The 10,922-nt window shown below is 44.6% G+C and overlaps 1 protein-coding gene across 1 annotated transcript; it reads right to left on the reverse strand.

Moving 5' to 3' along the window:
• Nucleotides 1–75: 75 nt before the first annotated feature.
• smim14 (small integral membrane protein 14) lies at nucleotides 76–10,112 on the reverse strand. Its single transcript, XM_083634801.1, has 5 exons — nucleotides 9,956–10,112; nucleotides 9,258–9,353; nucleotides 8,220–8,268; nucleotides 7,900–8,063; nucleotides 76–2,543 (listed from the first exon to the last, which is right to left on the reverse strand). Exons 2-5 carry the CDS (start codon nucleotides 9,330–9,332, stop codon nucleotides 2,505–2,507), a joined length of 327 nt encoding a protein of 108 aa, XP_083490927.1. The 5' UTR covers nucleotides 9,333–9,353; nucleotides 9,956–10,112; the 3' UTR covers nucleotides 76–2,504.
• Between the last annotated feature and the right edge of the window lie 810 nt (nucleotides 10,113–10,922).

Genomic DNA, 10,922 nt, shown 5'->3' on the forward strand with positions numbered 1-10,922 from the left:
CAAATATAGGACTACATCTATGCCCTGGAAGAACAGACATGTAAGTTTTTCCTACAAAACACACAGAGGCAGCACTAGACTGTATTTGTTTTATTTCTTGTTTTGTAAGGAAAAGTGCATAGTTGAAGCCCTTTCTTTGACAGTTACAGTGTGTAAATTGAGGCCTCTTGCGGCACCAGATAGTCCACATGTGGTGCGTTCAGCTCAACAACCTCACACAGCTTCCTCTTCCTTCACTTTCCTTTCCATTGCAGATTACCGGGATGAATCCCCAACTTAGTCGAGCAGCCACATTTGAGATCTTACCCACTGCAGCCTAGAAGAACCCAATCTCAAGACTTCTCCATGTCACTTCTGATATCATTCAGTACCCTGCATCCCAAGAACAGCCTCATTTCCACAGCAGGGCAAAGAAAAGCTTACCAAGTCCAAAACAAAGATTGTTGGATGTACAAATCATTTGAAAAATACTATAGTCCAGTTGTCAGATCATCTCTGTAATTATCTACATATCAAATGAATCAGTAACATTGAGTCAAGTGAAGCAAGCCCTGTGACAAACTAACCCTGTAGTGGAAACCAAGCTAATGCTCACCAAACAAGCAAACCAAGACAGAAAGAAATCCTAGTGTTGTGTCCCCTTCCCATAAGGATCTCACATGGAAAATGAGCTGATGTCTACCTGTCCTACCATCTAGGAAAAACCTCCAGCTCCTCTGTAGCATAGCACTGAGACCAGGACTGTTCCCTCACATTGGCACCGTTGAAACATCTCTAGGCTGCACCTTCACTTCCTTTCCTTCGACTAAATCGCTGATCTGATAGACACACTGTGCAGTAGAAACTCCCATTACTCCCAATACCAGAGTGCAGTGATTCTCAAGGGAAAGGATGGCCTCCTCAAGGCCATCATGTAGACAACACAGTCAGGGCAACACAGTATCGAAAGGAATGAGTATATGTAACAAAAGTGCTAATAAAATATCATTTTCAGCTACTAATAAGTCAGTGTCTATACATTTATCAGTTTTCTTTTAACCATACAACAATTTCAATACAGTACATGGAATCATCATATTACAAGAGTAAGACTTGTTTTACGTTGGTGTCGAGTATATATATATATTTTACAACGTCCATATCTAATGCCAGAAAAGCCCCAGGAATTCGGAATTCATCTCATTTCAACCGCCGAGTGTGCAATGTGACCATACAATTGTCACTTGTCAACCAAACAGGCTTTTGAGATACGCCACTTGTACTTCTCAAGAGGCCAAGAGGGTGAAATTATGATCCCTGCTTCGTAGAACATATAACAAGTGGCAAAATAATAACTAATTTACTTACTGCAAATGCATTGCCGTCTTATAACTAAACAACACTAGAGCAGCCATTCTCAACCTATGGGCCGGGGCCCACTGGTGGGCTGCGAAGGTATTGCGAGTGGGCCACCAAATCAATTGGAAAATTTGTAAAAAAATAAATAAAAATAAAAATTGTTGAATGATACCTTTACTTCATTTGTAACCAATTATTAATTAATTGGCCTATTGCAGAAATCCCCACACTTTTAGTTTCTGATTTCTGTATGGTGCTGACGGACAGCCCCTTCTATTGTTAGACTAAAAAGGGCTCTGAGAACACGTTGTTTGGCCTCATACCGTTTACGGTCAGATGTGGGCCACAAACATTTTTGAGATTTTCAGGTGGGCTATGAGTCGGAAAAGGTCGGGACCCGCTGCACTAGAGTAAAGTAATCAAACCCCGATCCAAATGATATTTCAAAGTGACAGGGCTTTTCTTGGAAATATAGTTAATATGACTTTTTTTCTGGTTAGGTCAAGTCATTAATCTAATGGAAGCCTGCATGTAAACACAGATCAATTCAGTAACGTGTGTGTGTGTGTGTGTAGATCTATAAAGCAAATCTAATGTCAGCATTCCATTTAAATTGATTTAATTGACCCCTTCTGCCACAGCCCTAGTTTAAATATACAATTAAAATATCCTATGATATGACATACTAGTAATGGCGCTGTTCTGAGCTGTGACTTCAAAGTGGAAAAAGTGGAATGTTTCTGTAAGATTTGGAGCACCCTCCCCCCCTGCGGTGCTCAGTCACCACTGGAATAACATGTTAACTGCCCAAAAGGGAATTTATGGCGGCCCCTCCCTTCTCCCCCTACTCTACTCTAGCTGTGACACATCATTTTGAGTTCATGTCCAAATTTCAGCAGAAGAATCTGCACCAGAGTTTGGGGATGGGTGGCGATTCAGAATGACGCCACACCTTCGGATTAACAGACCGAGTCAAGAGTCAAAGATCTAACAATCAACGTAATTTAAAGAAAAACATTAACCAGGTATCAGAATAGGAAAAGCAAAGCAAAAGAGAGTTGAATGACAGTTGATGGGGAGTTGCCGCAGTCCTGGTCACAGTAACTAGCTAACCATGTAGCTCCAGTCAGAACAGATGGTCGAGTGTCGCGTCTCCGGTTCCGCTGCTAGTCAATAGGTGGCGCTGGGGGCTCTCGGCTGTCGCTCTGCAATGCAGAGAAACAACAAAGAAGATTGATTATTTGAATGGAACATCCAGCTAGTATAGAATCAACGTTTTTCCTATGATCCTGGAGATTTACGTCTAGATTTGTGAACATGAAGTTTATAAACTAGAAACAAGTGAGCTAACAATCCTGATGATCTTGGTTAAATCCCATTGTTGCTCCCTTGACCATGGGCCTGTTTCACCAGGAGCCATTTTGTGTCTAAAAGGCAGGAATTAGCACAGGTGCAAGCAAACATTAATGAGGGCTTCCAATTTCCAATTCATTTAGGTGTTCCAGTGCCGGGACACTCGTTAATGTTTTGCTTGCACCCGTGTTACTTCCTGCCTTCTAGACACAAAATGGCTGAGGTGAAAAAGGCAGACAGGATATGTGCACATTTTCATGTGGTTGTGCAGGCTCACACTGTTAACACAACAGCTCCCGGTTTGGTCTGACAACACAGCATTACGTTTTTGGTTCCTAGTTTTGTGAGAGAACTGTTCATGTTCACAAAAGTGGAGTGAACTGTCATGAATTCTGTTTTCAGTTAGATTGTTGCTGTAACTCAAACATGAGAAACCATAAATTAAGTAGACTGGTATAAAACCAACTGAACACACATTGCCCCACAAAACTTCACTAACTACATGAGTTAAAAAAATCTAAATACAATAAAAAAAGTGGTACAGTACAGGTCTGGCAGTGGATTGTTTGGCACGATTGAATGCTATATTTGTTGATATGCTATTTAAAACCATCATGCCCTTTGCCATTTCATGTAAAGTAATTTCTGCTGTTTGATTTGCATCAGTGGTGCACTGTGCAGTGAAACAAAAGCAATTAGTAGTAACTAAATTATAATTAAAAAAAATGCAAATTTGGAAATGGGAAATGCAAATAAATGTGATTCTCTTCTGCCGATGTGAAAATATTCCATCTTATGCGTGCGTGCATGTGTGTGTGGATATAGCATTGCTAAACATTGAATCAGTTCCTGGGGTTACCCTTGCAGACAAGAGGCATCTTTTGTTTCCACATTCCACACATGAGGAAAATCTCCGGTGTAGGGAGTAGAGAGTGGGGGTGGGGTGGGTTAGTTGGGGCAAAGTCTCGCTGGCCAGCCTCCTCTCCCTTCCGTCCGAGGAGTCTGGGGCCGCAGGTCTCCATAGTGGGATTGCGATGGGCGGCGCTTAGCGGCAGTGCCCCTGGAAAATAGTTTCAAACAATCCAACTTGCCGTTTTCAGCGTGTAGCAACGAGCTAGCGTGTAGGTTTCTGCCGTTAACTTGCTAGCTAGTTAGCGTTGTTGTTTTCCCTGAGGCGGCAGGGGACTATAGTATAGCCCCTGCCCCTTACAGCAACACACAGGGAGGAGGGAGCGGAAGCCACTCTGATTGACATGGTCGGAGCCAATGACAGAGCTTCTTAAGCGGGGAGCGGACATCCGGCTGCCACTGAAACCGACGCCTCCAATGGGAGAGCAGAGTAGTGCAGGGGAGGGTTTATCCCAGTTATGGAGACCTGCGGCGCCTAGTCTCTTAGAACAGACGAGTTGGCTTCCGCAATTTTCAAATGCTTCCGCCATACCGTCTGTACTTCGTAGGGGAGAATCATGCACCAACCGGAATGGGAAGTAGAAAGGCGGGTCTTCCGCTCATTAGTCCAATCAGAATCCAATATGCCGCATTTTTCGTGGACACACGTGTCGTGATTGGTCGGATTCCGTCGAACTTCTTTCCTGTCTGAAGGTTTTTTTCCCCAACTTCCTTGTGCATGTTCTGGGGGTGTAACGTACAGACTGTGTATAGCTGCATTCGCCGAATGTAGATGAGACAGTCTGTTTTAAGAGACTATGCGGCGCCAGACTCCTCGGACGGAAGGGAGAGGAGGCTGGCCAGCGAGACTAGTTGGGGTATGACGTCGTGTGCTGCAGGGTTTATACGAGACAATGACTGCGTTTACATCAACTTGACTATCCCGGTTATGAGGCTTGTCCTGGTTTTGATCATATTCGGGATATGGCGTTTACATGGAACACAGAAAGCAGTAGGGGTGGGGGGAAAAATCGATTCACCTAAGTATCGCGATTTTTAGGATCGATCTTTTATTCCAGAATCGATAATCGCAAATTAAAAAAAAAAAAAAAAAAAAAAAAAAAATTTAGGTGCTTGCAGTCAGGCCACTCACTGAACAGCAGACCAGGCGCCGCCTACTGGTTTACTAGTGGTTTTATTACTTTATTAGTTAGTCTGAAGTAATAATTACACTTCAGGGTTAAAGTGGGTGTATCTCATTGTAAAATTGGACTTCAAACGGCCCAAATCTGGCTTCAAACGGCCCAAATTTCACGCGCGTTGGCCCATATCACCCTGGCCTGCTTGGTATCTAATGCCCGGCCTGAATTATGATCCCAGTCCGCCCCTGTTTTTAACTATATCGCCCAGCCCTACTCATGATATATAATATACAGTCTCTAGTGTATGATTCAACTTTTCCCATGTTCTAATCTAGTGTAAAAAAGCAAACAAACTGAAAAAATAAAAGAAAAAAATAAACAAAATCGTAATATCGAATCGCAATAATCGTAGAATCGCAATACTTAAGAATCGCAATATAAATCGAATCGGCACCCAAGAATCGTGATAGTATCGAATCGGGAGATAAGTGAATCGCCACAGCCCTAGAAAGCAGGTTATTCATATCCCTGTATAAACGACACACACACACACACACACACACACACACACACACACACACACACACACACACACACACACACACACACACACACACACACACACACACACACACACACACACACACACACACACACACACACGTTCGCTCTGGACATGAAGCCTCTAGCTGCTAAACTAGACCCACTCTGCGAGGAGCACAGACATACTGTAGCACTTATGGCTTGGGTGGGTAAGACCCCTGTTCACGGGAGCGCGCTCACAATGGACAATTGTTGCTCAACATGTAGGTGATTGGAGTAAAGTCTGGATCTGTTCAGCAGTTCACTGCATGTTTTAGATACAGCTTATGTGTGCGTTTGCTGTCATCATAACATCGTGGCAAAATGTGGCCATGGAAACACCTACCACAGAAGCGGTTTTGAGGTACTTTGCCAGGGCTCAGTTTAGCCCCGACAACACGTAGCAAAACGTTTATTTAAACGGAAACGGTGGTGCGTTGGAACACCCTGTTGTGCTATGCAAGCGTCGCACCCATCTGTTGGATCCACTGTGCGCACTGCCTATTTAAACGGCGGGGTTTATATACACTTCGCTGCTGATTGGGTGAGGCTGTGTGTCGACATGGCATTTTTTCCTCAGCTCCAGCGCCCTTTCCTTGTTAAAAGCAATGGGAAGCAAGCATTCGCAAGGTGCACAAAAGGCGTCCACTCAGACAAGTAATGCAGCCGGCGTTTTCCCCCCGTCCAAACGGAGCGCTCTATGTTTTTTTGTGTTTTATGTTTTATGGGGACAACGGATGGAAATTAGCCTCGTGCTAAATCCGGCAATTTTTACACTTTTACTATGTTCCAGGTTTTACTATCTGTTTCTGTGGTTTCTGTGTTCATTAATTTTGCACTGTCCCGTCCAAATAAACGAATAAAATAAATAAAAAATAAAAAGCGGATAAATATTTAAACTTCTCAGGAAAGCGCTGGGTGACGTGAACCGCTTTGTCCAGCCGGGCGGTGGAGAAATAGGACGTTTTCGGCTAATCATTGAATTTACGTGACTGTAACAGCGATCATAAAGGCACTATGGATTATACCCAACATGTATTGTAAATATCTGCCATCTGGTGAGCCTTTCTTGTTCTACAACACTGTATTGTTAGTACTGCTAGAAATGCTAACGTTACGTTAACCAGGTGGTTAGTGCGGCTGGTAAGCTAGCAGCAGGCGCTATCATCCGCTTCTCCTCACAAAACGCACTCCAGGCAGCGCCTTTTCCACACCAAAAAGACGCCGACAAACGCTATGTCGTCACACGCCCTAACACCTCTGACACGAGCGACAACCTACCTCAAAGCCTGTTGCACACTGTTTCGAGGAATCATGATGTTCATCCGGAAACCGGAGCAAAAACGGTGCACAGTGTTTTTCAAATTGAACACACCCCAGGAGCCGAGTGCACCAGCTGGGCGTAAAAAAGTAGGTATTAACTCTTACGCCGGTCTTAGCTACGCCCGACGTTGTGATTTGAATTTACACCAAGTGCACCAAGCCTGACTTAACATGGTCGTAGACGTGCCCGGTCTTTAGGCTGCAGACGTGCGCGTTCACGTGAATACGTGCTTGTTGCCAAGCAACACACTTCTCTCAGACGAGCTCGAGACAGCTGACAGACACCTCCAACTCAGCTCAAACTTATAGAGTTGTATTCAAAGCATAGAAACGTTCTCACAGCTAAATTTAACAGCGCCAACACAAACAAACAGAAACGAGATGCATGGAATTTGATCACAAGTGCAATCAGTACTGAATGCGATGGCAGACTGCGCACTGCGGGCAGTTGACGAAGTCGGGAAGAAATGGAAAGATCTTCCGACGCATCAGCTTTTAAAAACCCGCTGACGAGCGGAGGTCCTGCGCCCAAAACGTCCATTTACAGCACATATCGATCAATATTTTTGGAGAAGATTCCCCCGCATCACAGGACTGAACGGCACTGACAGCACAGAGCTGTCAGTCCCGACAGCGCAGATCAAGATGAGACAGCTGTCAGTATGAGTACGCCTTGGGTGTAACTTTTACGCCTGCTCCATACCAGACGTAAAAGTTACACCCAGGCGCAGCGCATACAGGGCTTAAGACTACATGGTGCACTAGTCATAAAATTAAGTTAGTCGTATCTTTGAGTTCTATGTTGGACGTAGCGTTACACCTAGGCGTATGCCCAGCTGGTGCACTCGGCTCCTGGTGTTTATGTATGTCAGTCTCTCTGTGGACAGATTTTGCGAACGCGATAGTGTCAAAACCGTGCAAGATGCAGTCACGAAACTTTACAGGTGTTCTAGTTGACATCAAAATGAGGGCTGAGTTCGAAAATGGGTGTGATCCGAGCAAGGGGGCTGCCCCCCTCCCCCCTACATTGGTCCCCCACTTCACACCCCCTGGCCCACATTCGTTTTAAGTTGCGGGCGTCGCGGCTGGTGTGATCCCGTCGCAAGATGGTCTCTAGTGTTGATTATTAACAATAGCCAATTTGAATAGATCCATACATTTAAAAAAGTATGCGCCATGGGAACCAACGCAGATAGTAACTGCAACTGAAATGCTATTTAATTCAAAGCGTTTGTTTTCCTCCCGTTTTGGAATGTGTGTGATGGATCCTCACGTTGTGGGGTCCAGTGGGTTTGCCAGTGGGACGGGGGGCAGGGCCACGGAGGCTGGTTGGGCGGAGCAGGAAGAGGAGCAGAGCCAGCACCATCCACGCCATCAGAACCATGGGGAGGGTCAGGTCCCCTCCTCCTCCCCCAACCGGCCCATTTGGACCTGGTACTGAACGGATAGAGACACCATTTTGAACACACAACACAAGGAATATAACGCTTTCCATCCAAGAATATGTTAAAGTGCAGCCATGTATTTCCACAAATGTGAATTAAACAAATGCAAGGTCCAGTGTGAAACCCACTGGGGAATAGGCATACGTACTTTCCTGAAGGCACTCTGTGTCTGTGCAGTAGGACTGAGATTGCCTGAGCTGGAAGAGAAAATATGAAATCAAGAGCAATAAACAAAGTAGATATAAGAGAAGTAAACAAGAAGGGGAGAAACAACAACATTAATCCTTCCATTCTGATTCCAACTGGTCTAATGGCCTCATTAAATTCCTCTGGTTTCCACTGCCCTCGTCTGGGGAGGGGAGAAAGTGCAAACACTGCTGAAACTACTTCCTTAAAGTAAAACAACTTCCCTAAAGAAGTGACTGAGTTGTGTAAAAATGGTATAATCTCAGCTGCCTATTACACTGGACATGCATATGTATGACACACCCACACATTTAAAATAACCACAGCCACAAGTTCACGCATTGATGGTGCAAGGCAATTTCAGTTCTGTCTGCTGCCTTGAATATGGTGTCCTGTTCTTCTAGCCGATTTGCAAATGCGGTGGTTTTACTTGTTTTGGACAACACACCCTTTCCCCCGGGCCCCAGCCCCCAGGGTTGTGCTGAGCCAATTGCAGCTCACCACGCACATGTTACACCTGTACACAAGAGCCAATGAGGTCACCTGGAATCTGACCCAACTTAATTTGAGGGTGCAATCTTTAAACCACTCAGAAACACAGCTGACACAGCTGAACTCAACTCCTATGCTATAGTTTTACATGTTTGCATTATCAACGGACTTGGAAAATGCAAATGCACACACAAACCTGGAAACATGCAGTGCAACAAAGAGAGATCTCTCTCTCTCTCTCTCTGTGACGCTGTTGTTAGTCCCTCAAGACAAACACTGAGCAGGAACCAGGATATGTTGGCTCAATGTCACACAGTGGCTTTTCATCTCCTTCCCTGGAGAGTCTCGGTCTAACACTAATCTCTTAGCTGCCTTCTCTCAACTTCAACTGGAGACAGTTTTACTTCCCTTTTACACCCCCCCCCTTTTAAACTCTACCACTTGGATTTCAATGAATGCAACAATGAGAAAAGTTAATGCTATCTGTCCTTTTCTTGCCATCACTTACCAGGTTGATGAGTCGCCTCATAGCATACTCATGGGAGCAGATGCACTCGCAAGGGTCGAAGCCTCCCTCCGCCATATCTCACCAGACTGAATAAACCTTAGAATAAAAACAAGTATGCAAGTAGGACACAGATGAGCGAACGAGAGACATGCACTTGTCAGTACCGCCTTGTACTGTTGTCAGAGGCAAAGATCAGGGGGAGGAGACTGCTGGCCCGGGGCTGTCACTGTCGGCAGACTGAAATCTTTCTGCATGCACTCCCAAGTTTGCCTTTGCAGAGCATTCTCTCAAACTGGTTAACGTTACATTTATTTTTTTGACACCTACTGTAACGTTAGCTGTCGTAGGACGAGCAGTTGAAAAGGCAGCATAACGTTATAAAGTCAACAGCGTACATTTCGAGACAAAGTAGTGACGCTAAATTGGAATAGGTAATCTAAACGAAAGCCACGCCTCGTTTTCACGGGTGAATGGGCTGCAAAATTCAAGGCAACACTTTTAACCTCGATTTTTACACCCAGCTACTAGCTAGCCTTGGTCTCCCATCTCCAACATAGCTAACGTTACATTAGCTAGCTGCTAACACAACCACCTAAAGCTAGCCATCTTGAGACATGAAGCCATTTGATTTTGCGTCTCTGAATCAAAATATAACCAGAAACGGGTGTGACAGCACAGGACATCGAACCGCTACTTACTTGAACTTTATAGACGGTCGATAACGCGTTTTGGGGTCTTGTTACTCCGATGTCCAGTGCTGTTTAATACTGGACACACCTTGCAAAGCAGTAGACTACCAAACATGTCATCCGCACGGCAAATTCCGACCGTCTGTGTTTTGTTTGATACACGTGAGCCAGCCAACTAGCTATTGATCCCGCGAGACATCCGGGAATTCATCATGCCTCTAATTGGCTCAAAAGTTTGATGAGCACGAATGTGAGCCAATCACAGCAAGTAAAGGGATGACTTCTGGATAGTAAACAAACAGTCCAGCTGCCAATCATCCAGCGTCAGTTTGCCCGAGTTCCAACATCACAGTTGTGTAACCAAATTAAATAAAAAAAATATATATACCAAATATCTCTGTATTAAAAGGTTTTTGACACAAACGGCGTGCACACATAGGCCTATGGCCTATAGTATTTCCATGATACTGAAAATGCGCAATGATACTGAAAATGTGGGCTTAGATCTAAGCAAACACTGTTTTGTCAGAGAAAATACAACGGAAAACGGAAAGGTTATTACCGTAGCCTACTACTTTTTGATAGTAAATATGCAAAACACATTCTGTGTGGACCTGTGGGGAAAACAGCTTTATTAGAGAGAGAGAGAGAGAGAGAGAGAGAGAGAGAGAGAGAGAGAGAGAGAGAGAGAGAGAGAGAGAGAAATCATAGAAGTCACAGAACATGTCTGCATAAAACATAAAACGAATAAATCCCCGACCGTACAACACATCCAGAATTGCGCTACAAGTGTGTCAATTTAAATTCCACCTCATAACAGTGCTAATCAAATGCTTTTAGTACAGGAGAAATATCCGGAAAGGAAGATACAAATCAACCCAGTTCTCTCCACAAATGTTCACAAATGAAAATTCTAGTTTGGCCATTTTAGCTGCCCCCCCCCCCCCCCCCCCCGCCGCTGCTCTGTCTGTATGTT

This window comes from Poromitra crassiceps (genome assembly GCF_964638095.1).
Source record: "Poromitra crassiceps genome assembly, chromosome: 4".
NCBI lineage: Eukaryota > Metazoa > Chordata > Actinopteri > Beryciformes > Melamphaidae > Poromitra > Poromitra crassiceps.

What these genes read in the sequence shown, in the direction of transcription:
- smim14 (XM_083634801.1), bottom strand. Translation starts at nt 9,332, where the DNA reads ATGGCGGAGGGAGGCTTCGACCCTTGCGAGTGCATCTGCTCCCATGAG. An exon ending in TGAGGCGACTCATCAACCTG is followed by an intron (nt 8,269 to 9,257) that starts GTAAGTGATGGC and finishes TTTCTCTTCCAG; the next exon opens with CTCAGGCAATCTCAGTCCTA. An exon ending in CACAGAGTGCCTTCAGGAAA is followed by an intron (nt 8,064 to 8,219) that starts GTACGTATGCCT and finishes CTATCCGTTCAG; the next exon opens with TACCAGGTCCAAATGGGCCG.